The 25460-nt window shown below is 47.4% G+C and overlaps 7 protein-coding genes across 19 annotated transcripts; 4 read left to right on the top strand and 3 right to left on the bottom strand.

Annotated features, from left to right (window-relative positions):
• Positions 1 to 307: 307 nt before the first annotated feature.
• LOC117582565 lies at positions 308 to 6615 on the bottom strand. 2 transcript variants are annotated; one of them, XM_034270406.1, is made up of 11 exons: positions 6386 to 6615; positions 5237 to 5661; positions 4542 to 5173; positions 4360 to 4483; positions 4097 to 4293; positions 3785 to 4032; positions 3529 to 3718; positions 1782 to 3471; positions 1592 to 1711; positions 1375 to 1521; positions 308 to 1313 (listed from the first exon to the last, which is right to left on the bottom strand). In XM_034270406.1, the coding sequence occupies exons 2-11, from the start codon at positions 5636 to 5638 to the stop codon at positions 603 to 605; spliced, it is 4461 nt and encodes a 1486-aa protein (XP_034126297.1). In that variant the 5' UTR covers positions 5639 to 5661; positions 6386 to 6615; the 3' UTR covers positions 308 to 602. The 2 variants fall into 2 exon arrangements, with proteins under 2 accessions (XP_034126297.1, XP_034126305.1); XM_034270414.1 differs by lacking the exon at positions 6386 to 6615 and adding an exon at positions 5728 to 5865.
• A 668-nt stretch (positions 6616 to 7283) lies between these two features.
• On the top strand, positions 7284 to 10318 carry LOC117592054 (polyadenylate-binding protein-interacting protein 1). Of its 3 annotated transcripts, none has more exons than XM_034285549.1 (4): positions 7284 to 7373; positions 7479 to 7591; positions 7849 to 8753; positions 8827 to 10318. In XM_034285549.1, the coding sequence occupies exons 3-4, from the start codon at positions 7875 to 7877 to the stop codon at positions 9697 to 9699; spliced, it is 1752 nt and encodes a 583-aa protein (XP_034141440.1). In that variant the 5' UTR covers positions 7284 to 7373; positions 7479 to 7591; positions 7849 to 7874; the 3' UTR covers positions 9700 to 10318. The 3 variants fall into 3 exon arrangements, with proteins under 3 accessions (XP_034141440.1, XP_034141441.1, XP_034141439.1); XM_034285550.1 differs by lacking the exons at positions 7284 to 7373; positions 7479 to 7591 and adding an exon at positions 7652 to 7787 and having other exon boundaries at positions 7849 to 8483; positions 8580 to 8753; XM_034285548.1 differs by lacking the exons at positions 7284 to 7373; positions 7479 to 7591 and adding an exon at positions 7652 to 7787.
• Positions 10319 to 10783: 465 nt separating this feature from the next.
• Positions 10784 to 17903, top strand: LOC117592053 (EH domain-binding protein 1). 8 transcript variants are annotated; one of them, XM_034285540.1, is made up of 13 exons: positions 10784 to 10882; positions 11705 to 11985; positions 12427 to 12634; positions 12687 to 12868; positions 12933 to 13132; positions 13417 to 14203; positions 14263 to 14465; positions 14523 to 14887; positions 15291 to 15611; positions 15667 to 16372; positions 16870 to 16966; positions 17026 to 17214; positions 17274 to 17903. In XM_034285540.1, exons 2-13 carry the CDS (start codon positions 11882 to 11884, stop codon positions 17353 to 17355), a joined length of 3444 nt encoding a protein of 1147 aa, XP_034141431.1. In that variant the 5' UTR covers positions 10784 to 10882; positions 11705 to 11881; the 3' UTR covers positions 17356 to 17903. The 8 variants fall into 8 exon arrangements, with proteins under 8 accessions (XP_034141431.1, XP_034141432.1, XP_034141434.1 ...); XM_034285541.1 differs by lacking the exon at positions 10784 to 10882 and adding an exon at positions 10905 to 11033; XM_034285543.1 differs by lacking the exon at positions 10784 to 10882 and adding an exon at positions 15058 to 15162 and having other exon boundaries at positions 11361 to 11985; positions 15667 to 15787.
• A 505-nt stretch (positions 17904 to 18408) lies between these two features.
• On the bottom strand, positions 18409 to 20159 carry LOC117592061 (phosphatidylinositol 4,5-bisphosphate 5-phosphatase A). Of its 3 annotated transcripts, none has more exons than XM_034285559.1 (3): positions 19134 to 20159; positions 18811 to 19074; positions 18409 to 18622 (listed from the first exon to the last, which is right to left on the bottom strand). In XM_034285559.1, exons 1-3 carry the CDS (start codon positions 19875 to 19877, stop codon positions 18593 to 18595), a joined length of 1038 nt encoding a protein of 345 aa, XP_034141450.1. In that variant the 5' UTR covers positions 19878 to 20159; the 3' UTR covers positions 18409 to 18592. The 3 variants fall into 3 exon arrangements, with proteins under 3 accessions (XP_034141450.1, XP_034141449.1, XP_034141448.1); XM_034285558.1 differs by having other exon boundaries at positions 18409 to 18731; XM_034285557.1 differs by having other exon boundaries at positions 18410 to 19074.
• A 208-nt stretch (positions 20160 to 20367) lies between these two features.
• On the top strand, positions 20368 to 21949 carry LOC117592060 (nuclear inhibitor of protein phosphatase 1). Its single transcript, XM_034285556.1, has 5 exons — positions 20368 to 20525; positions 20588 to 20802; positions 20862 to 21079; positions 21137 to 21710; positions 21778 to 21949. Exons 1-5 carry the CDS (start codon positions 20497 to 20499, stop codon positions 21897 to 21899), a joined length of 1158 nt encoding a protein of 385 aa, XP_034141447.1. The 5' UTR covers positions 20368 to 20496; the 3' UTR covers positions 21900 to 21949.
• A 73-nt stretch (positions 21950 to 22022) lies between these two features.
• On the bottom strand, positions 22023 to 23598 carry LOC117592058 (probable asparagine--tRNA ligase, mitochondrial). The gene is made up of 3 exons (XM_034285554.1): positions 23477 to 23598; positions 23206 to 23413; positions 22023 to 23144 (listed from the first exon to the last, which is right to left on the bottom strand). The coding sequence occupies exons 1-3, from the start codon at positions 23564 to 23566 to the stop codon at positions 22060 to 22062; spliced, it is 1383 nt and encodes a 460-aa protein (XP_034141445.1). The 5' UTR covers positions 23567 to 23598; the 3' UTR covers positions 22023 to 22059.
• Positions 23599 to 23775: 177 nt separating this feature from the next.
• On the top strand, positions 23776 to 25453 carry LOC117592059 (CAAX prenyl protease 1 homolog). Its single transcript, XM_034285555.1, has 2 exons — positions 23776 to 23939; positions 24104 to 25453. Exons 1-2 carry the CDS (start codon positions 23847 to 23849, stop codon positions 25364 to 25366), a joined length of 1356 nt encoding a protein of 451 aa, XP_034141446.1. The 5' UTR covers positions 23776 to 23846; the 3' UTR covers positions 25367 to 25453.
• Positions 25454 to 25460: the final 7 nt, after the last annotated feature.

The raw sequence follows: 25460 nt of genomic DNA on the forward strand, positions 1-25460 counted from the left end.
AATAATTCGAGAATTTGATGACCTGAAGACCCCTATTGTTTTAAGCCTTCCCGTACCATTAGTATCGATATTTATTCCCTCTAAAATCCGCCTTTAAATTCCAAATAACGGCCCAAATAATTAGCTAATAGGAAAATCTTTGAATAGGAATATGCGGATACAACAACACTCAGCGCTTACAATTGCACAGCAAAACATTTCGCAATACAAAAACTATAGTTTTCATATTTTTCTTAATCCAACAGCATAAATAAATAAATTTGGCCAAAATCGAACAAATCCAAAGCCAAAATAAACACCAGGCGAATCGTGTGTATCGTACAATTTGTATTTTTGTGTGACGCAGACGTTGGGGCGCGGGTCGTTTGGCCAGACACAATAGTAGGGCATCGTCCCCCTGAGAAGCCCTTTCAAAATTCCCGTTCCGTTCCGTTCCCCAGCAATACATTTTAGTGCATGTACATGCAGAGAGACTATGACACATCGTGCTTGAGGCAGTAGAATACCATTGCGACTAAGTAAGAGAGAATTAATCCTATAAATGCATAATGGAAGTGTCCATTGCCCTCATCCGTGCGCCGGGAAGTGGCGCACGATTGGCGTCATGAGCTGCATTCTTCGACAGCCAGCGGCGCGTCTGCCTGCAAGTCCCCAACGACATCGGCACCCACGTCATCGATGCCATCCGCAATTGTCAATGTGGGTTCAATTATTCGAATGTCCTCCAGATTCGCATACTGCAGGTCACTGAACATCTCGCTTGAAAGCCTCTCAGCCCTCTCTAAGTCCGAGGGCGATCCACTGCGCGGGTGCTTTGCCTCCAGCAGCTGCAAGTGGTAGTAGACGCCCTCGTCGTCTATTGCATAGAACTGCGAGAACTTGGCGTCGGTGAAGAACTGACAGGCCGTGTTCCCCACAAACTTGATGCAGGCCAGCAGCTCCGGCCGAATGGCATTGCCACGCTTGTTCCGCCACAGTTCTGCTTCCGGCTGGGTGTCGCGCATGGGCTGCCGCGTATAGGCGGCTACAAATTGTGGCGGTGGCGGCTCTGACATGTCAGAGACAATGGGTGCCGCGTCGACAGCATCCTCCTGCTCAACGCTGTACAGCTTGTGGCGTCGGCTGCGTCGTATGGCCAGCTGCGACTCAACCTGGTTGTTCCGCATGTGCGTGACATTCCAGAAGCACAGCTGCTCCGCACAGCTAACGAGCAGCAGCTTGCAGGGCGAGAAACGCAGCTGCCGGATGCAATACTCGTGCACTTCCCTCATGCTGTAGACCAGCTGAATGGCAGTTCCTGCCAGCGAGTAGAGCTGTTAATGCACACAAAAAGGGATTAAAAATTATGGAAACAAAAGGAAAAAAGAGTCTCACTTCGATAAGGCCACTCTCGAAGCCCAGCGCAAACAGGCAAGCGTCATCTGTGGCTATTAGATAACTAATTTTTGCCTCCTCTGTGATGCGTGTGCTGCAGAGGACATCCTTTAGCAGCCTTGTGTCGGTGTAGATAAAGCGGGAAACCTACAGAAAAAGAGAGAGAGAGTTACTGTTAGTTTTGTTGGAGTTCCAAGCGTTGTTTGTCCGCACTCACTTCAATGGTGTTGTTTCCGTAGGCCAGAAAGAGCAGACCGTTCTTTATATCAAAGCCAACAAGTGGTTCGTCAGCGTCATCCAGTTTGATGAGTGCAAGAGGGTTAGAGATATCCAATTGCTGCATGGAAAAAACAATTCAAACAGTCAGCTAATCATTTTAGATCGAATCATATAAATCTGGCACTCACAAAGACACCGTGATCGGAGAACAGCAGCAAGAACTTGCCACCCAAAAGACAGGAATACTTGGTGTATAGCTCCAGCTGAATTGGCCAATCCACTGGCGTGCCATTGCCAGCCACTGGCTGCTCTGGCTGCAGCCTGAATATCACAGTTTTGCGTGGCACACGCGCCGATGCCACCAGCAGCTGGGCATTGATCTGCTTGAGGTAGTCGATGGGCTCTGTGATAAACTGTTGCTTCAGCACCACATCGCGGTTCACATCGATGATTACCCCATCCATGTAGCCGACATAGATGTGATCATCATCGTGGGCGGATATTGCGGATATGCTCGTTTTGCTCGCCGCATGCGTGGGTGTAATCGTGGACCAGGACGAAATGCTGGACCTGCGGCGAGCACTGGGATCTGCGGTGGTCTCAATCTGATGGATGCGCTCCTTGGAGTCGACGGCCAGCAGTTGCGACCGCCTGCTGGTCATGTCTAGGAGCGAGCGCAGATAGACATTAGGCTCGAGGCAGGCTCGTGTCATGCCCCTGGTCTCGTCCACGTTGTGGACCCACGTAATGCCTGATTCCATGCTGCTCACCTTGCGCAGTGTGTGGACGTGCAGCAGGCGCTTCCCCTTGGCACCACACAGCACAATGTACTTGTAAATGGGATCGCACAGCTCGTAGATGTCCACGCAGTCGATGTGTTCGCTGACATTGCTGCGCAGCACGGGATCCGACAGCTTGATGTCGTACACAATGAGGCCCACGGATGTGCCAAGGATCAGATAGCGGCCATCCGCCGATCCCTTGGCGCAGTTAATGAAACTCATGTCCGGAAGCTGCACAGGCTCTGACTGCAGCCGCACCAGTGGCTGTTGATGGTCGCCAGGCTCGAAGGTCAACCGCCACACGCTGTACCTGTGGATGAGCAGCAGTGTCGAGTGCTGGCTGCGTTCGTTGTAGGCTTCAATGGCCAGCGGTGGATCATTGTGGACATCATACCCACTAAGCTCTGGCTTATCGCCCGACCCGTTGTTCAGATCCCAAACGGTGAGCGTGCAGTCGGCGGTGCACATGACATAGTAACGATTTAGCACCTGAACGAAGCAGCGCACACGCAGCTGTTGGGTCTTGAGGGTGGGCGTATTGGAGGACTTGAACACTTGGTCCCTGTCATCCCACTCGCAGATGCAGACATCCCCATTGCTAAAGACCACATGCAGCTGAATCTTTGCGTCGCCCACTGTAGCCGCCTCGTTCAGGTGGAACGCCACAATGCTCTGGTCAATGGTCTGGTAGCTGTTTATGGCACGCTTGGCAATGCCATTCACCAGCTGCTTGTACGTGCGCGTCGCCGCATACTGCCGCAAATGGGCAAGGTGTGGCGGCCGCACGCGCTGGCGGCTTCCGCTGCTGTGTCGCCGGCCAAAGCACTCGGCCCACAGCGACCAGAGCTTCACGCTGCCATTGCTGTGGAGCGTGAGCAGATGCTTCTGCTGATTGAACACGGCCATTTTCAGGATGTCGCTGCTGTCGTTGTCATCCTTCAGCAGATACGTGTCCTCCGCCTCCAGCGAGACGTCCGTCAGCAGCATTTGATTGCTGGCCAGCGCCATCAGGCAGAAGTCATTGTTCAGGTACAGCGCGTGTCGCACCTCATTCTGGCCCAGGTTGATGATCTGCCGATGCTGGTGAAAGCGACCGCTGCAAACGGAAAAGTTTTACATTGGTTGCAGTTCATTTTCAAACCCTTTTACTTACTGCTCTGTGAACCAAACTTGATCGCCGAAACGCTGCACCTGCCGGTAGGCCTCCTCGTAAATGGCCTCTTCTTCGGCCATCAGAGCGATGCGCAGCAGCCGCGTAAACTTGGAACGTATGAGGCTCTCCTCAATCTTTGGCAGGAAATCCAGTAGCGCATTCAGCAGGCGCCTAAACTTCGGATCATTGTCTAATTGGTGGACACCAAAGTGGCATTAATTCGAGGCACATTTCGTGTAACAAATGGACTGCTCACCGATAATGTAGGAGCTGTAGAATTTCAACTGCTGCAACGTGTTGAGTATCGAACCGCTGGCATTCCACGCTGTCGTATCGTGTCGTATCTTTTGCTCAAGAAACCGAAAATCGAGAAATATTTTGCGGAACAGAGCCACACTCTCGGCGTGCTGCAATTTGGTCAAATGATGGCCAATGTGGCAATAGAAATATCCATCCAGAAAGGGCACCGTCAGGTCATCATCATCGTCAAAGGCCTTTGTGATGCTGCAGCAGGAAAGGAATGAAATTTTAAATGAAAATAGATAGCAAAGGGCATTCCGGGACCCACTTGTAATAATCAACAATGCGCCGATGAAGTGCCGCAGCATTGTCCACCTCCAGTTTCAGCTCCAAGTATATGGCGGGTATACTTATGGTCGACTGCTGGGATTGCTTCTCCACCAAGGAGTATCTGTGCAGCTTATTCACTACCACCATTGGATCATCGCTATCTGATTTATCGTCAGACCAAACCAGAGATAGGAGCTGCAAACAAATAAAGAGCAAAGATAAGTTAAATAATGACAATGAGTCAATGGAGGGGCTACTCACATGTATGGGTATGTGCGCTGATGGTGGGAATATAAACAGCTTATCGAACATATTTATATTTATGACCGGCTCCAGCACCTTCAGCGAACTCTCAATAATGCTCGTGAGTTTGTTGCAGTTTACGCTGCGAGGAAGCAAAAGAGATTAAAGCGATTGATAGAAGGGAACTTCGCTTGACTCACTCTCTCCAATTTTCCCATGTGGCTAGGCCGTCGCGTATGCTCTCTGCAATGATGCTCAGGCTGCGTGGATTTGTCGTCAGCACTTCTCTGGGCAAATCCTCTGGCCTGCAGTGGAGATATTTGACAATTAGCGACTCGGCCTCGTGCTCCGTGAGCGCATCCTTCAGCGGCACATGCTTGGTGGTCGCCGCCGACAGGTAATCGGTGACGACCTTGTACCGCGTGGTCAGCAGAATCTTGCAGCCGAGATTGAAAGCTTTCCAGGTGCGCACGCTCTGCACATTGCGCAGCACCAGCAGACAATTCTCGTACGGTTTGCTCTTGAGCAACCGTCGCAGTTCGACTTTCACGCTATCAATGCGCTGCATGATGTTCCAGCTGCCCGAGTCGCAGCGACCACTCCAATTCGGTTCGATTTGGTAGAGCAGTGTGAGGAGCATTTCCAGGTCTGTTTCGGGGCTGTTGCAGCTCTTCACGTTCAGCCAGAATATCTTAAAGTCCATCTTCTGCTGCACTTTGTACGAGGAGCAAACGTCGAGCACAAGCCACTGCTTGCCGGCACCCAAGGGGCCATCCACTAAAACATTCTTGGCGGGCCTCAACTCCAGCAGGGCCTTGGTCAAGGCTAGATACTATCCACGGAAAGTAAATGCATTGAAAATCTGTGAAAACCTTTCATTCATCGTGTCACTTACCGGTTTCAGGCGTGGCACATTGTACTTGGAGAAGGCTTGATTGTCATTGAACAAGCGATCCCGCTGCTCCACGTACAGCCTGGTGTTGGTGCTCGGCTGCAAATACTCGGCCTTGATGGGCGTCATCAGGAAATCATAGTTGGCACCGTCGCGGTAATTGAGCACCTCCTCGACGAACCGCTGAACGATGCTCTCGGGCTTCTCGAGCAGCTTCCAAAACAAAAGGTAAATGCTGACATTCGTTTGGTTCGACGAGATGATGAAATCGATTTCCCTTTTGGTTAGTATCGAGCGCAGCGAGTCCTCCACATCCTTGCAGTCAAAGTCCTCGATGAACGCGTCCAGAAACACGGACAATATATCCTTGTAATGGTAGTGCATCTCATTCAAATCAGTGTCCATGGTGATGTTCTATAAAAAGAAGCCTGGAAAATGTGCAAAAACATTCGCGTTACTCTTTGTTCAGAAAACTTGTCCAAATCTTGACCCACAATCTATCAGCGAATGGTAAAATTGGATACGTGCAACGAGCGTGGACCATGACGATTCCTTCTGTGTGCTGACCGTCAAGAAAATATAAAAACTTGATCAACTCGAAAAGACTCGTAATTCGTGACACACAGCCAGCCGCCAGCCGCAATCGTAAAAGGAAATTCTAGTGAACTGTCTCGTCTCCAAACGGGGACACTAAACTATTAGCTTGTTAAATTAGCACTTCGATTAGATTATCTGTCGATTTCCCGCCAAATCGAAGACGGGTGACTCATAGCTGAGAATCCCGAGCCTGGCTGGCTGGGGGATGTGTAGATAACTGTGGCTTAAGCATAACAAGAGAGACACAAGTGAATGAACTTGGAGTGTTGGGTTGTGAGTGTGTGTGTGTGTGTGCGCGCTCTTGAGTCACAATGCCATGAATTTATTAAAAGAGAAACAAAACACAAAAGAAAGCAAACACACACACCACCACCACCACGTATGCACACCGAGGGGAAGAAGCGATGTGGGGGTGTGGTGTTGATAAAACACGTAAATTAATTATATATTAGATTTTGGCACTAGTTGAACAATTATACTGCACAATACCAGTGCATTTGCACCTGCAACCTGCCTATACATATTCACGAACGAATGCCACACACCAATACTTACGTTTCTGTTTATTTATAACGAAGCGAAACCGTTGTCCTTACATTAAATGAGAAATGATTATATACGTATGTATTGCACTTAATCTTAAGCTAGTTGTTACATCGGCTGAACGAGTTCTGCGTTCTATTGTCTTTCACATTGTCATAGTTATCACAAGTTATGAGAATTGCGACGATATTTAAAAAATTAAAATTTCACAAAAAATTGCGCACATGCAGCACAACAAAAACACTAACTAGTGTGACCGTTTGGTGGGAGCGAATAAATAACAAAAAATGAAACAATCTCGATGGCATATTCAACTATCTGGGCTGGTTGAAATTGTTATACTCTAAAATGATGTGAAATTGAATACTGGACTGGAATATGCCCCCAAATGGCACAAAATCGGATCTCGACTATAATATTCTCCACTATAGAAATATGTCCGAATTGGGTCCACTTATCGCACAAAAGTACCGATATTTCTTGTAAATCACCTTATGAATTGATAAGACCCAAAAATAAACAGGTATGTATTGTCTAGCGACGTAAAACAAACTGAAACAGTGCCCCTGATGATGTATCTTACAGATATATCCATTTTCCAAATATCTTCGGAAGTCCAAATAACCAACAATAAATATATATCGATAGATTCATATCTGTCCACAGATTGAACTGCAAATACAAATTTGTAAACTGTAGTCATAAGGTATACAATCCAATAAAAATTAGTATCTACAATAAGCCAAATTGATTCTTCAATTGGATTAAACTATTGTTTCAGTGATAAAGGTCTTCGAAAGCTAGTAATATCAAATAGAACTTCAAAATCGAGGAATGTGATTTAAGACTACGGTATATTTTTACAATGACACGGTATATTTTGGTACACCTTTTAAGTTGTACGGTATATTTTATCGATAGTTCTGCGGTCACACTGATTACACTGCACAAGACAGTGAAAAGGCGAAATTGTTAATTATCTTTTGCAAATTAATAATTGGTATGTAAAGTAAAGCGACAACAAATATTATATTAGCATCCCGCATCTCAATATATGCACATTGCAAGCACTTGAGCTTATCGGCCATTATTCTATTTGCGACAGACACGGAGACACGAGCAAGCGAAAGTTGAAAGGCAGCAAAAGCAAAGGTGACAACGCAAGCAAGACGAAAAAAAAAACCAACGACGTATACGTATAATTTCGATCAAATTAAGGTAGGCATTGAAAAACTCAAGCAACAGTGTCAGAAAGTATTGTGGGGCAGTGCAAGTCGGTGAAGCAAATTTAAGCAGACGATTCTTTGTGCTTGAAAAAAAAAACTCACCCAGCGAAGAAACAAAATGTCCGCAATTGTGGCGGAATCGGCGTCGGCGCTCGGCGTCTACGTAACCGCATCTTTGGATCATGAATGTGATTTGTTTGGTGCTGTTTAAAACGTGATCAGAGCTAATATTGTGTGTTTTCTTTATAGTTTTCGAGAACGACGCCGCTATCGCTATGTCATGCCGCGCAACCTTCCAACCCGAAGACCAGTATGAGCAACTCCGTCGACCGAACCCCGGGGGCAATGCCGCCGCCGCTGGCTTGCCCCATGGCGCCGCCATTCCGATAGAGCAACAGGCGCACCTATTCAACGACTATGGCGGAGCCGCGGGCTATGCACAGAGTGAGTACGCTGGTGGCCAGGCAGTCGGTTACGCACAGGCTCCAGCCCAGGCATTGTCTGAGCTGGCCAGCGGTTTCGACGGCTCATCGAAACTGTCGGCGGCCGCTACTATTTTTATACCGAGGGCAGTCGCGCCCCAACAGCGACACCAGCAATATCAGCAGCAGCATCAGCCAGGAGGATCAGCGCCTTACGGGCAGCAGCAGCAGCAGCCACGCTATGTGAATGGGTACAAGCAGCAGCATCATCATCAGCATCAGCAGCATCATCATCAGCAGCATCAGCAACACTACAACAACCATCATCACCACCAGCATCAGCAGAAGTTTAAGAACGATATGCAAAATCTCCCGAACTCTCTCCAAAGCCGTCTGAACGTGTCCAATCAGCAGCAGTCTTCGAACAATGGCTCGATGGGGGGCAATTACTATCAGCAGCAGGTACAACAGCAACTGCCACACCAACAGAACACACAACATCAACACGGGAAATTCCAACGTTACGCTCACTTAAACAATTCATTCCAACACCGTCAGCAACAGCAGCAGCAGCAGCAGCAGCAGCAGTATTTCCAAAATCAACAGCAGCAGCCGCAAGCCTCTACTTCGTCCGCAGCAGCCTCGTCCTCGTCGTCGTCGAACGCGTCGCAGCCGGACATGGCTACCATTGCATTGGAGTATCTCGATACAGTGATACATTGCCTTAACCAGGTAAGAGCAGTCAGACCCACCACCTCTTCCATTCCGTTCCACTAACCGCTGTCCTTTTTGAATAATCTTTCAGAATCCGGGCCAATTTGACACAATCGCATCACGTTTCCTAACCATTTTCGACGGCATGGAGCACAACCACTACGTGCTGTCGATCGCCATGGAGGATATATTCGAGAAATCCATCGAGCAGCCCAACTTCCGGTACATGGGGGCCAAGCTGTACAATTTGCTGCACATGCTGAACCCCAAACCGGACTCGCTATTCCACACTCTACTCAAATGCAAGCTCGACTACCACCAGGAGGAGGTGACCAAGTACATGTCTTCTGGGGAGCAGCAAAAGGTGCGCGAGACTGCACTCTTCCTCGCCGAGCTGTACATGCAGCTCCGTGGGGATGACGATGCCCGCATCCAACTCATTGCCGTGAACATTGTGTACTCTCTGACCAAGCTGCTGGCCTGCGAAAGTGCCGAGAACGTGCGCTGCATTTGCCAGACCCTGAAGCTGGCCGGCTACGACCTTAGCGCATACTGCCCAGACGACATGCTGAGAATAATCACAGCCCTGAAAGTGATTGATCTGAACACCGCCGGCAAGTATGCAATGGCCGCCAGCGTCATTGCCTTGCAGCAGAACAACTGGGGCCGCAAGGTCTCCAATACCCTTGGTGGCGAGGAGGACACTGTGGCAGAGCCACCGCGTCTCAGCGACGAGCCCGTTTTCTACGGCCCAGATGGCCATGAGCTGACCGCCGAGGAGACGGACTTCCTTGCTGCCGAGGACGATGCCAATGGCAGTGACGGCGACGACTTCGATGTGCGGGATAGCGACCTGGATCTCGATCCCGAAATGGACGAGGAGACCGAGCGCGCGTACAAGGACTTCTGCAAGCAGGGACAGCAGCAGGCGCAGGCCCAGGGCCAGTCGAATCGTAAAACTTAGGCGGGCAACTGTGTGGTTTAATGGCGTGGCAGCTAGGAATATATATATACTCGTACATATGTATGCACGAACAACAGGAAGCGAATTAATATATGTACAAAGCATTTTAAACACATTTCTCGGTTGTAGGATCGATCATTTCAGTTGCATGGTTCAGAACCAATTGTGATTATCTTTTAAATTATTTGATAGCAAATTGTTTGTGATATATTTCGTTTCATGCACCACTATGACATGTTTATAACCATTTTGTTCTAACCATATTTTTGTGATACGCATTTTTTGTATCTGTACCACCTCGCCACATGGTCTTCGGCCCTCAAAGCACAAACCTCTCCCGCCCTTCGCACAGCTAATCATTTTTTTTGTTATTTTTTTTAATTTGTTTATTGGAAAGAAAAACATCGTTTGAATTAAATTAAATTGCAAAATAAGGAAAACAAAAACAACTCGATAGAAAGCCACTGCCACGCCGCTGCAACAGCACACAGACAGACACACACACACCCGAGCTGCACTCAAAGACTCATACATATGTACACCCACACTTACATAGCATATGTGTAGACTTATAACGGCAAAACAAAACAAAAAAAGAAACGAAGCGAAATGCAAGAAAGAAAAGCAAAATAATTTCACATTCAATTAAAAATCAACATTCTCTTGATCATATAAATCGAAATGCAGCAGCAGCCACGTCTAATTTTTAAATAATTGTAATTATTATTAATGAAACAATGATTTAATTATAAATAAAAATTATCGAATTGCGTTTAAAACAAGCATTTTCCTTAATTTAAATATTAATTTTCTAAATTAATTTCTAACGCAACGCGCAAATCCAACTATCGATACCTATTTCAGTGCTGCTGCCTTTATTAACCCCAGGTGAGTGATATCGTAGTCATTTATGTTTTTTCTGTCAAATAGTAGCATGGAGCTACAAGGTCCATACATAAGTATTATTTTCCTTGATTTAAGTTGAATTTGCTGGTGCGTTTAGTTAGGGCGGGGTTAAATGGACTAAGTTTGATTCTTCCTCGGTATATTTTGAACATGAGAAGGTATTTTTATGAGGGCCAGACGGTATATATTATCGATAAGTCCGCGGTCACTGTTTTGTGTGCGGAAAACTCGAGTTTTCCGATTTCCGAGCTAACTCGAGTTAATATCGAGATTAAATGTATGTTTATATATAATATACAACACCGATCGTGTGAAAGAACACTCGCAAAGTCCCGGGGAGCAGTGTCGTTGCCCGTGTCGATGTATAGAGGGCCTTGAAAAGAATTTAGAGACCAAAACAAGAGTGACGTCATAATAGTGCTATTTATGTATATACAGACAAACATATTCATATATGTGGGATACACAGAGTTTTGCTAAATATTGGATTGGCTAGTGCGATACAATACACTCAAGAGCGACGCACGCGAACAACACACATGCACACAGCCATTAATAGATAAAAACAAAACTAGCAATAAGCTGTAATTCTCGAAAGTATTTATAAGAAAAGCAACAAAAACGCGACAAAAGTGACAACTAAAGGTCACAAAAAACACAGTGCAATGGCAAAACAACAAATACTACGATACGATACATAGCGTGCAAAGGGTGGGAGGGACAATCGTGCGTATTCGTGTGTGCACTTCTGATGCGTGTGTGTGTGTGTGCGTGTGTATTTTTGAGCAATTTGCAGACAACAAAGCGAGAAACGAAATCCTTAAAAGAATAAAAGAAAAAGTGCTCGGAAATGATAGATGAAAGAAAATGCTTTAATGGCGTCTCGGTCTAGTGTCGCAGGCAAAATTATAAGCAAAAATCTCTCGAGTATCTCGTGCCCCTAGCCTGACAGTGCAATCTGGATTGTGTCTTGAGTGCCCCTCTTTGTGTGAGCGACCCAGAAACATAATCCAGATTATCCATAGCCTAGTGCCAGGCGTTTGAAGCACATACCAATCAATTATTGCCCCCCTCCCTTCACCTTGCTTGTGCTTCTAAGGTCGACTGCAGCAGCAGCAGCTGATTTATGACAGGACGACAAAATGAACTAAGAGTCTTGAGTCGTCAGCAACAACGAGAATCGCAGCGGAGATAACTGTTATACAGAAGCTCGCATCCCCCCTCCACTCAACATCCCCACAAAACGGTCGTAGGGTTCACCCCCTCAAGTGTCATTATGGGCAGCGTCTGGAAGCGTTTACAGCGCAATTTCAAGCGAGCGGCAAAGTTCCAGTTCACCGCATCCTACCACGACCTGCATCTAGAGACCACCGCTAAATGGTAAGTGAGAATAAACTCCGGCGCTGGGAGCACTTCTTGGCAGCCGCAAGTGAGGAATTTCACGTTTTCAAGTGGAACATAAAAAGCTTTTTCTTAGTTCCTCCACTCAGCAGCAATGTACTCGTACATATATGTATGATCCGAACTTCCTGTTGATATTTAAAACTCTTTTAATGCAGACTCCTCTGTTTAATCATCACTTGTACAGATCTGTACATAAGCGGGAGTCATATCAGCCCACAAGGGCCCACATATCTGTACATATTCCGGGAACAAAAAATGTTAATCATTTAATTGTACATAAGAAAAATGTAAATATGTATAAGAAATGTATAATGAACCCGCGTATGTTCCCAGAATAGACTCGAGTTTAAAGCACTTTCAGATGCAGATAATCCATACATAAATTCATTTTGATATGAAATTAATCATCTTTTGCAGGCGGCCATCGAATCTGTCCATTGTGTGGACAAGAAGATCGAGACGTGTGGCCAGTGCACCATTACCATGGGAGCCGGATATGATGAATCCACTGCTGGGCAATATATCCTGGCCGGTGCCGGACAATCACACCATATCCGTCACCCTGTTCAAGGATCCCCGCACACACGAGCTAGAGGATAAGGATTGGACCTTTGTCATTGAAGATGTGAGTGAACAAATTAAACATTACTTAAAAAATACTAATTTTCGTTTGTCAGGTAACGCCCATGGGGAAGAAACGTGTGCTGGCCAACGCCAGCATAAATATGCGAAGATATGCTAGCATCGAATCTACTCAGCAGAGCTTTACATTGAGTCTGAAGCCAGTCTCGAAGAAGATAACCGCAGCCAGCCTGGAACTAACCATCAGCTGTGTCTTCCTACGAGAGGGCAAGGCAACGTGTGTACCCACCCGGAATCACATTCAGGGATAGAGAATTGATTTGTTTATGTGTTCTTTGCAGAGATGAGGACATGCAGAGCGTTGTCTCAATGATGTCGGTGAACAACAACTGTGATGTGGCGCCGCTCGATGATCTGGAGGATATACCGGATCTCGAGAACTTCAGCGAAATCACGGACAACCTGTATGACTTTACGCATCAACTGGAACAGATGACAACGAGCCTCAATGGCTGCATAGATGTGGCCACGCCGCTAAGTGGTGAGTGCCCCAACCCCCCCATCCTTTGTTTGCACAACAACTTTTGATGTTAGCTTAGTTTAAGTATGCCAATTACTTAGTATATAACTCTTAGCTGGTAGACACATGTCTGTAAAATAATTTCTCATAACTCAAACGATATTTATTTCCCTTTTTCTATCCTTTCCAACCACATCTTGAATGATTTAAACCCGCAACTCTCGTATTGTCGTGTGTAAATGTAAATGTAAATTTGGTTTTTCATTTATTTCGTTTCGATATTCCTTTTGTTACCTTCTGTGTAGTACCTTCGTTATCTGAAGATCCCACACCATTGGCCGAGTCCTTTAATCAATTACATTTTGAACTAGAAGCCGATGGCGAACGGGAAGCTTCGCATACGCTTGAATTGCCAGCAACTTCTGCTGCTGCGGCGGCTGCTGCTGCCGAAGAAGGCTTCAAGACACCCAACGGACTGCAGCCAGTGGTAGAGAGTACACCCACCAGGGGCACAGGTGAAATGGCACAGGAGAAGACACCCGCTGGCTCACTGGGATACAATCACAGCGAGGGCTTCGCCAAGGTGGTCACATCTACACCGCTGGAACCAAAGGCAGCCACAGCCAAGGAGCCAGCGAAAGCAAAGAAGGGAAAGGCTTTAAATTTCGACGCAAAGGAGGACTCGCGGCCAGCTATTGTCCTGCCATCTGAGCCCAAGAAAGAGGACACGCCGAAGAGCACGGCCACGGAGGCTGCACCGCCGGAGCCCACAAGGAGCAGCAGGGAGACAGCAGCCTCGTCCAATGCAAAGCGTGCCGAGCTGCAGCCGCTGAATCTAAAGAAGAGCTACGAACCAGTGGCGCCTGCTCCTGCACCTACGCTGCTCAATGATTCCAGCAAATCGCAAATGAGCAGCCTCAAGCCTGTGGAGAAGATTGTGCTAAAGGAGAACACACCCGGCCAGGATCTGCTCGAGTGGTGCAAAGAAGTTACCAAAGACTATCCAAATGTGAAGGTTACAAACCTAACCACCAGCTGGCGCAACGGCATGGCCTTCTGTGCCATCATTCATCATTTTGTACCAGATTTAATGTGAGTGTCAGCCAACGATCCACGCAGTCTTTATGCTAATCTTTTGTCCTCTGTTTCAGCGACATGTCAAAGCTGAGTGCACACGAGGTGGTGGGCAACTGTCGCATTGCCTTCGATGCTGCCGAGTCGCTGGGCATACCCCGTGTCATTGAGCCGCGTGACATGAATCTGCTGACAGTGCCGGATAAGCTGGCTGTCATGACATATCTGCACCAGTTGCGTGCGCACTTTACCGGCAAGCAGCTGCAAATCGAACAAATCGGTAACTAAATCAATGAAATTTTGCATAAACAATTACATTTATTTACCTGTCGTGCAGGCACAACCTCGGACGAGTCGAGCTACGTTATTGGCAATTACAAGTCGGACAATTTGTCGCAGAACCTCAACTTCTCGCACCTAAAGACGCAGCTGCTGCATCAGAACTCCTTTGACGATGAAATCCAGCAAATGTCACCGCAAACCAAAAAGGATGTGAAGAACCTCATTCTGTACAACTCAAAGAATATTCTGGGCAAAGTGCTGTCCCCCACGAAGGACAAGAACTCGATTAATGCAACGCAGCATCAGTCAGGTGTGACGCCAGCCCAGCCTCTGTTTGTGGAGGAAGGCGAGGAAAGTTCTACGCAATTAGGGGGCAAGGAGAATGCAGCCCTCTCAGTGCTGGATGCACATGCGGCGAATGTGAGTAGATCCCAGAGCCTGTGCTGTAGCTTTAGCCGTAGCTGGTTTGGCAGTGCTTCGTTTTGTTGCAGTTTTTGCATTGCAGTTAGTTAAGCTTCTGTTTTAGCTGTAAATATGATTTGGTTTGTTTTTTTTTGTTCTTTTGCTTTACTTTTTGGTTTGTTTTATAGCGAATTTTAACGCGCCACAAGGCAATGAGTGAAAAAGCTAAACTTATGATGGAAAAGTTGAAGTTTTCCAACGGCAACGTCAACGGCGGCGGCGATGCGACAGACGTAAGTAGCTTTCAGTTCGCCAGCGGGCAGCGTGCAGCCGGCAGCTGCCAATCTCTTGCATGCATCACACAGTCTCCTTGCTAATCAATGCTAACACAATTATCGCCTTTGTTTTGCTTACGCAGGAGGAGCAGCGACAGCAGCGGTTGCGGGAGCAGGCACGTCGCCTCATACTGGAGACGCGCACCAAAACTGGCGGCTCCATGGACAGTCCCACCAGCCCCACGAAGCCGAAACGCTTCAACTTTTCACCCGAGCGCACCATCTCGCCCATTCAGAATGGCTCCGAGGAGTTTTACTTTGAGAATCTAAAGAAGGTGGACGAGACGGAGCCGGGCAGCGGTGGAAACAAGATCAGTCCTAGTCATAGATTAAGCAACGTCAACGGCAGTCCGCTGCAATCGTTCAATGCAATTGTGGAGCGCATCTCACCAAAGCACGAGAAGAGGGTAAGCAGAGGTCTGGCAGGCCGAGGACTAGTTCTCACTTTGTGTTCCTTTGCAGGGCGAAAAGCTGTCCTACATCGAGTCCGAGCTGGAGGCACTGGAGCGGGAACAGGAGGCTATCGATCAGAAGGCCAGCAGTCTGGAGGCTAAGCTGCGCGCAGTGATGGGCGGCAATCCAAGTAATAATCGAACCAATCGGAACGGCAATCCGTTCCTTAGGCTAATCCGAAATAGTATTGGTGGTGGTGACGTGATACGCATTAAGCTGCTCGACTCCGACGATGAGAGCTTGTTCGGGACGGGTTTGGTTATGGGTGCGGGTGCGGGTGCGGGTACGACGGGTACAACCAGCGAAGACGATGTAACCACCAGCGATAGCGCCTGCCAATCGGACGATGAGGTGCAGGCACAGACGCGGCTACGTGTGCGACCTCGACCTCGTCCCCGCTCCCATTCGTGTTTTGTAAATGTGAATAAAGACAATCATCCATCGATTAGCCACACAAACCATGAAAGCCATCAAGAGCATCAATTGCGGCCCCGACCGCATCATGTGCATCATGTTGTGCCCTACAGTCATCTGCTAAGCAGTTCCGCCTCGGGCATGTCCTCCCCGCAGTCCTCCTATGACAGCGATGATGATGATGATGCCCTGGCCATGGCAGCCACTGGAACTGTGGCCTCCATGCGGCGGCAGCAGGATCGCCACAAGCGGCGTCACCATCAACGGCGCTCCCGCCGAACCCACTCTCGCAACCATTGCGGTAAAGTGCCAGCCAAGTCTCCACATTCATTAGAGTCATTGAGTTCCTAACTGCTTAAGCCACTGCGACGCCAACCGCTGCCTCTCACCCACCGCCTGCCGCCGTTATCGCTGCCTAAAACGCATCGCCATGCATCGTTCATTTCCTGTCTGCTCTGTGCTCTGTGCTCTGTGCTCTCTGCTGTTTGTTGTTTGTTGCCGTTTGTTCGTTTTGTGTGTGTGTGTTTCCTACCATTTGCTTAACCGATCCGATTGTGTCTTAACTTTGTTCGAAGGCAGCTTCCAGCTCCAAGCTACCTTCAATCGTCTCCACTAACTCTCTCACTAATCACAGTGTCTGCAAACAGCTTTTAAAAACCGCCAAAGGAGTCGCGTACTTCGTAGACTAAACTAAAATTACACTTTGAACGATAAATTAGCATTTTAGAGCTTAGTTTTTAGTGCGTGTCTCTGCATGGTTTGTAATCCTAACAATCTCCACGTTCATTTCCCACACAGAAACCGAGGAAACGGAGGAGCAATTGCTCTCACAGTGGTTCACGCTGGTCAACAAGAAGAATGCGCTGCTCAGGCGGCAAATGCAATTGAATATACTGTGAGTAAAATCTTTATTCCACGCGGAATGCCTTGCTCATTTGAGTTCTTCCCCAACAGCGAACAAGAGAAAGATCTGGAGCGAAAGTTTACAATGCTTAATCAGGAATTGCGTGCGGCGCAATCTGTTGAGGACTGGCGCAAGACGGAAGTGCAGCGTGAAAAGGAGCGACTGCTGCTCGAGGAGCTGGTCACGATTGTGGACAAGCGAGATCAATTGGTGCAACGTTTGCACAATCAAGAGATTGCGTAAGTTATGACTACTTCCACTTCAATGTTTTAGCAGCAAGCTCATTAATCACTTGCAGCATTGAAGACGATCACGAGATAGCCAGGGAGCTGGAGCAAGTGGATATCAGCGGTGGGAAGGAAAAATGTGTTCTACAATAGAAATCAAATCGAAATTCTACGAAACTTGACTGGAGATTATACTTATGAGTACCCCAAACAAACACACACACACACACACAATCTTATCTATGTAAACTAAATAGTTAAAGATATCTATTGTATGTTTGTTTGTTTGTAATGCTGTTCAGTGGCACACAATGTGGCCCTGGGCCAGGGCAAATGGTTTAGACAAAGAGTACTGACTGTGACACTACGAAATCGCGTTTGTATTTAGGCAAAGAGTTCAATAATAATAAATGATCAAAACGTCCGTTAGTAAACTAAGTAAAAACTCAAACACTGAACAGAGAGCAAACCCAGCACACAGGCAACATTGAAATTTGAAAGCGAACAAAGAATGCCCTTGCCCCAAAAAGTAATTTAAATATTGTGATTATGTTTTGTTTACTTTGTTTGGTTGTTGTGCCATCTGACGATCATTAATGCTCCCCCCCCTGGAACGCTTGGACCCGGCAGTAGAGTGAGGAGTGGCAATTTTATGATAATTTTTACTATAGCATTTATCCCTTACAAGAAACGCTTCATCCCAAAAAATATACACCTACATATACACACACACACACATATATATATATATATATAAATAATTATATTTATTATAAACTACTTTTGTGCAAAAGAAAAAGGGAACTATGTAACTTATCTACAATTAATTTAGATTTTTATCCATATGATATATGTATATCATACCGCACCTAAGTTTAAGGCAAAGGCAAAGCGCTTTAATAATTAATTTAAAGGTGGCTTATATACTTATATTATAGCCCTCCCCCCATGCTCCACACCCAAGCAAATGTATGTACAATATATATAGAAAGAACTGTTCAAACTGAGAAGGAAAAATCCCCCCCCAATAGCTAATAAAGAATGCGAAATAAACCCAACAAAAAACACAACTGAGAATATATATATATTGAGTTGTATGAGTGTTGTTTATTTAAATATATCTGAGAGATGAGTCAATCTGTTTGCCAGTCAAAAACAAGTCTTTATTCGTTTATAAATTTCAAATAGATTTATGTGTAGAAAAATACCTTTTGTCTAATACAACTTTGAAGAATCAACATTCGATATGCAGCAGTTTAGTCTTTACAATTATTTAAATGATTACAGTTATATATGTATGTACAGTTATTTTTGCACTTGCAGTTTGACACTTGAGATTGATTGATTTGATTGCTTAAAGACTTAGCGAGATTCCGTTTACATTGTACTCTCAATATCGCTTTCGTTTCACAGATTTCTTCTGTGGGGACACTACATTTAATTATGGCTATTGATTAGATTTGATCTAGAAAGCATTAACAATTGACATCATGGTTGCATCACCATTGCTCTAGCTGGGCATTAAACAACTACAAAATAAAAGCGAAATCAGAGTTGAGTATAGGGCAAAGCAGCTACAAGCACGACAAAGGCGAAGGTTAAACTAACATTTGGTGTGCCGGGTGTCGCGGCGCCGGCATGGGTTATTTCGTGCAGCTCCTCGTCTGTCTGATTGGCCGTCTCCACTTTGTAGTTGAACGTCGCAGTGACGGGCTTGTGGTCCGACAGCGTATACTCCATATTCGACTGATAAGACAACTGTGTGGCGCTCAGGGTAACCGCTGGATAAATGTTACGCTGCACGCGATGCAGTATCCTATCACACCAGGCTGGGCGTCGCTTCAAGTCGTAGTCATTGGTGCCCTCAATAAACTACAAAGAAAAGAACATTTCATTTTAGATAAGGGAAATTGAATTGACTTTTCAATCACCTTAAAAGTGGGCGCAAAGTTGGGTGGCTGCTCCTCCAGCAAGCTAAAGGCATTCCCCGTCTCCCGCAGCAGGTTCAACTGGTCCTGCTTGAGCAGCTCCTCGTAGCGCATATTCTCCGCGGCGGTTCGCACGTCCCAGGCGCTGGTCTCGCCAGAGAGGCGGAAGTTGAGGTCACCGAACCAGAAGACAAAATCGTGGTCAAAGATGCGACGATAGCCCGACGCTTCGTACTTGTGGTTGTCCACTATCTGGTGGTAGTCCTCGATGCGTTCCTTCAGCTTATCGTCGTGCGCCGCCAAATGGGAGCACACGAAGACGGCGCCAGTGCCATACAGGCTCAGGCGAATGCTCACTGCACCCTTGTTACCCCACAGACCGCCCAGGCCTGTTCTGGTCGCCTCCGTTTCTATGTTCTTCATGTGGGGAATGTGCTTGTGTTGGGCAAACATTGTTATCAGTATACCCTGCAGCTGCTTCGAGTCCACCTTCACGTAATGGTGATCCTGCAGATGGCTGGCGATTTTCAGCACCCACGGGTCGTCTTGGAAGATGTTCAGCACCTGCTTGGTGCTGACCTCCTGCATGCCTATGACGTAAATGTCGGGCAGCTGGTTGTCCGGGCAGTTGGTGGTTCCATTCAAGGCCAGCAGCGATATCAGCGACAAGTCCCTGGGGGAATGTGTGCCCACATTCCAGGTCAGCAGGAAGATGCACAGATCGGCAATTGCCGTTGTCGCAACCATTTTCGCGACTAATTAGCTACACTATGATTAATACAACACAACGACAATAGACGACGTCACAAAGGTGAGCTCACGGGGATCCGGTTTTGGATTTGACAGCACATCCAGGGCCACTTGGCGTATAGCTTTGACGCACACTTTCCAGCATTTAGTGAAACAAACACAAGTTCAACTATTGATTGCATTTAACAACCCGTCACCAACAACCCACTACAATTATTTATAGAATGAAGCGCGGATTATTTTGTATTTTTGTTTTCGGTGTGTTGTTGTTGCTTTAGTGATGAGAAAATATAAATTGTTACATAAATATATCGATATATCGAGCGCAGCTCAAAAAAGAGTGCATTTTTTTTTGTGAAAAATATCATTTAATATTGGATTTTAATAATAATAATAATTAAAACATTTTGAGCATATATAACAGACAAATATCTTCAATGTACATATGTATATATGGTATCGATATACTGAATTAATATTTAACTTATTCTGACCATCCGGCAGCGCTGTCGCTTTTTTGCGAAACCGAGTGTGTACACACTCTTTCAGGATTGTGCATAAAAATAAACAAATCTTTTATCAATTGTTTCTTACCTGCTTAAAACAATTTAAACGCATGGCGAACAGCTACGACATACCCAGTTGGTTTGTAATTGAACGCGACTACATCTGAACACATCAAATACACACAAATGCACACATTTCAGGGCTGGAAAGCCGCCGACGGGTCTCCACTTGGATGTGCTCAAGGATGACAAACTGGTCCAAAAACTGATGGTCGATGATAAAAAGTGCTACTTATTTGGCCGAAACAGTCAAATGAATGACTTTTGCATAGACCACGCCTCCTGCTCCCGCGTGCACGCAGCCTTTGTGTACCACAAGCATCTCAACATAACATACCTCGTGGATTTGGGTTCCAGTAAGTGGGGGGGCACAAGTCTTCAATAATTATGCAGCGTAATTTATAATTATTTACAGCACATGGCACGTTCATTGGCACCCTTAGACTGGAGGCGCACAAGCCCACACAGCTGCAGATTAATAGCCAATTTCATTTTGGGGCCTCGACAAGGAATTACATTCTGCGCGAGCGACCGTCTGCCGGCCAGCACACCAACATCATGGAGGATCTGCCCATCAGCGAGACCGGCGATGGCGCCCTGCTGGGCCTGCCCGAAAGCCAAACGGAATTGGATGTGAGTTTTGAACACAAAACGAAGGCAACCCGATCTAATGAGAGCATTTCCTTTCAGAATCTCACTGAGTATAATACGGCCCACAATCGGCGTATTTCCATGCTGGGCATTGACGATGACACCAACATGCGCAAGCAGAACGCCTTGAAGCAGGGACGGCGGAGTCGCAATGTCACGTTCAATGACGAGGAGATTGTCATCAATCCAGAGGATGTGGACCCAAATGTGGGACGCTTCCGTAACCTCGTGCAGACCACAGTGGTGCCGGCAAAGCGTTCTCGTTACGATCTCAACCACATGGGCATCCACTCAGGACACAGCAGCCTGGCGGCAGCCAATGCGGCCAGTGTGCAGCAAATGTTCCAGCAGAGTCTGGCCGAGAGTAAACATCTGCAGCATCGAGAGATGTCGGCATTGCAGGCGTCTCCGCAGTCACCCAGCAACTCGCTATACCAGGGCCTACCAGAGGTGCACGGCAAGAGTGATCTGGAGCCCATTTCACCGCTGAGCATTGGCTCCAAGCTGGGCCTGCTGCTGCCCAATCCCGCGCCCGAGGTGATGCCCGTGTTCGAAGAGGAAGTGGAGCCCACATCCACGCTGGCACAAAAGTTGGCCGTTGCCAATGCAGGAGGTGAGTGGGAGACTAAAAGATTTCCCCCTGATATGGCTCTTCACATAACGTTTGCTTTTCGTCCAAGTGCGACGCCATGCGGAGGATCCACACGACTCGAGTGGCGAGGGCGATGGTCTGGGACCCCAGAAGAAGAAATACGCCAAGGAGGCTTGGCCCGGACGCAAGCCAATGCTGGGCCAGTTGTAATTGAAATCGAGTTTCTACCTCTGACAATTAAAGAGTCTTTCCAAGCATCGTTGGTAATTATTTGAAACATAAATGCAATATGTTCCCACACACAATCGGCCACCTTTCCCCCAAATATATAGATTTAGTTTTCAATAATAAATTTTTCACCCACATTGGTTCACATTTTGCAGCTGTGTGGATAGCGGGGAAAGGGTATCACATCTCTTATGTTCTTAACACCCGTCACGAGCTGCAGATAACGCTCAAAGCCCATGCCAAAGCCGCCTGTGTGTATGCCTCCGTATTTGCGCAGTTCCACATACCACGCCAAGTCCTTGGGCAGCTGTGGATGGGCGCTCAGAGTAGCAGCATCGCTTTCACGCAGGCTGCCGCCACACAGCTCACCCACAGCGGGCACCAGCAGATCCAGGGCGTGCACACGTTCCGGATTAGTTCGACTGATTTTCATGTAGAAAGGTTTTTGCTTGGTGGGCCAATCCACAACAAAGACGGGAGTGCCACAGTGGGAGACAAGAAACAGTTCCTGGTCCTTGCTGAAACCCTCGTCCAAGCTGATGGGCGTCTTCAAGCTCTCCTTGTTGGCCAGCAGCACGCTGAGCGCCTCGTCGTAGCTCATGATCTTCCATGGAACATTCAGCCAAGGCAGATCCGAGCTGGCATTGGCATTTCGCTGGCAAAAGTGTAGATCCTCGGAGCTCGTCTCTAGCAGGCGATTCGTTATGGACTTTAGCATCTGCTCAATGAATCTCGCCAGCTTCTCCAGCTCATCCAAATGCGCCAGCTCCGCCTCAAACATGTAGAATTCAGCCAAATGAAGTGGCGACTTGGAGTTCTCGGCACGAAAGGCGGGTGCCAGGCAGTACGTGTTGCCCAGGCCATAGCTCATGGCCTCCAAATGCAGTTGTCCCGAGACGCTCAGAAAGACTTTGCTATCGAAATAACTCTCCTCTGGCGGAACCTTGGGCCGTGCCATTTGCTTTAGCAACTTCTCCGAGTCGGGTTGCACTCGAAAAGCCTCGCCGGCACCCTCGCAATCGTTGGTGGTTAGCAGCGGAGTGTTTATCTGCACGAAATCCAGCTCATCCATGTAGTCATGAATCGCTTTCTGTGCCTTGTGTCGGACACGCAGCTGGGCTGCCACATAGTCCACACGGGAGCGAAGATGCAGGTGCTCTCGGACATATTCCGGTGCGTGTTTCTGCTTGGGCGTAAAGGGATAGCCATCCTGAAGGTGTCCTTCGGCTTTCGGAGATCAAGACAAAGGTTTAATTAGTGGCACAAGCTTAACAGTGCAAAGATTTACCCAGCGATTCCACGCGATCTGCATGCAGCTCAAAGTTTCCGTTGGGCGCCACTTGGATCTGTCCCACCGCCGAGATGACGCTGCCCGCTGTTAGGCTTTGTGTTTCTGCATTCCGTGGCACAACCACTTGGAAGCTTCTGCTCGTGGATCCATCGTCAACGTCTAGAAATGTGTTGTTCTTCAGCCGGCGAATGTTTTTGATCCAGCCCTGCCATTGATAAGAACGTTCCGATGTTATAACCAGGCTGCAACTCGGAATCGGGGGATTTACCTGAATACTGAGTGAGTCACCTGGCTTGTGTGACTTGGCTATATGACCGATCCGCTGAGAGCTGCAGTATAACCTTCTAAAAACTAACATTTTTGTTATATTTATTTATATTTTTTTTTGGTATTTAATCGCTACCGCGAAATTGTATGGTCTCACGACAAGCTGTTATAGTTATGGAAAACAGCTGAGTCTAGTGCCAGGGATGCAAAGGTTCTAGATTCGATATACTTACGGTATATTTTAAAAATGCAAGGGTATATTTCGGTATATTTATGAGGGTCAGTCTGCAAAGCTTATCGATAACGCGTCGTCATTGGGCGCAAGAAAACTCCACATTTATAATAGTTTTTAACGAAAATAACGCAGCAAAATGTCTTCAATAGAAGCAGACACTGTTCTGTACAGCATTTTAGCTTTAGTTATTATTGAGAACGCTGTGGAGATTTACATATCGCTGCGGCAAGTGAGTATTTTCGCAGGCGGCCAATGTGCCGGCACGTGCGAGCGAGACCGAGAGAGAGCGCTGGCAATTTATTTTATCAGCACGAATGATAAATTTAGAGCCTGTTCGTGTTTATTGGCATTTAATTGATTCTCTTCTCATTCCCCTCTCCGCGCCGTAACCAGGTGAAAGTATACCGAAATGCACTCAAAGTGCCAGAGGAGCTGACGTCACACATGACGGAGGAGACATTCCACAAGGCGCGCCGCTATGGCTTGGACCAGGAGACATTTGGCATCTTCAAGGCGGTGCTGATGGACGTCCTACTGCTTTGCCTAGAGCTGAACATCGGCCTGATTGCCGTGATCTGGAAAATGTCGGTGAATGTGCTCAACAAGCTGGAGTGGGACGCCAGCAATGAGATTCTGGTCAGCTGTGTCTTTGTGGTCATCTCGAATGTGTTCAGCACATTCAAGTCGCTGCCCTTCAAGATCTACAAAATCTTTGTGCTGGAGGAGACGCACGGATTCAATAAGCAAACGGCCGGCTTCTTTGCGTGGGATCAGGTGAAGGGCTTCCTGATCACCCAAGTGCTCATGATTCCCATCACGGCGGCATTAATATTCATAGTGCAAATCGGCGGCGACAACTTCTTCGTTTGGCTCTGGCTGTTCACGGGCACGGTCTCACTGCTCCTGCTCACCATCTATCCGATCTTCATTGCCCCGCTCTTCGACACTTACACGCCGCTGGAGCAGGGACCCCTGCGACAGTCCATCGAGGATCTGGCCGCCTCGCTGAAGTTCCCCCTCACCAAGCTGTTCGTTGTGGATGGCTCAAAGCGCTCCTCGCACAGCAATGCCTACTTCTACGGACTGTGGAACTCGAAGAGAATCGTGCTCTACGACACTCTGCTGCTGAACAAGGGAAAGCCAGACGCCTCGGAGCTGTCCGATGATGAGAAGGGCAAGGGCTGCACCAACGAGGAAGTGCTGGCCGTTTTGGGACACGAACTGGGCCACTGGAAGCTGGGCCACGTCACCAAGAACATAATCATCATGCAGGTTCACCTCTTCCTGATGTTCCTCGTCTTTGGCTACCTCTTCACGTATGCGCCCTTCTATGTGGCCATGGGCTTCGAGCCGGGCACTCGTCCTATACTGGTGGGCCTGATGGTTGTGTTCACCTACGTGCTGGCGCCGTACAATGCCATCATTAACTTTGCCATGACCATCCTGTCGCGCCTGTTCGAGTACCAGGCCGATGAGTTTGCCTTCAAGCTGGGCTTTGCGGAGCAGCTGGGCCGTGCGCTGATCAAGCTGAATCTGGACAACTTGGGCTTTCCCGTCTACGATTGGCTGTACTCCACCTGGAATCACTCGCATCCCACGCTGCTGCAGCGCCTCAATCGCCTGCAGGAGCTGAAGGAGAGCAAGAAACTAAACTAAAAACAGACCAAAGCTTACACTGTATTCCCCCCCACTGTATGTTAGCAAGTAAAATAAAGAATGGCAAGGGGCTGGGCGCACCCCAAACAAAATC

The sequence above is a fragment of the Drosophila guanche genome, unplaced genomic scaffold (assembly GCF_900245975.1).
Source record: "Drosophila guanche unplaced genomic scaffold, DGUA_6, whole genome shotgun sequence".
NCBI lineage: Eukaryota > Metazoa > Arthropoda > Insecta > Diptera > Drosophilidae > Drosophila > Drosophila guanche.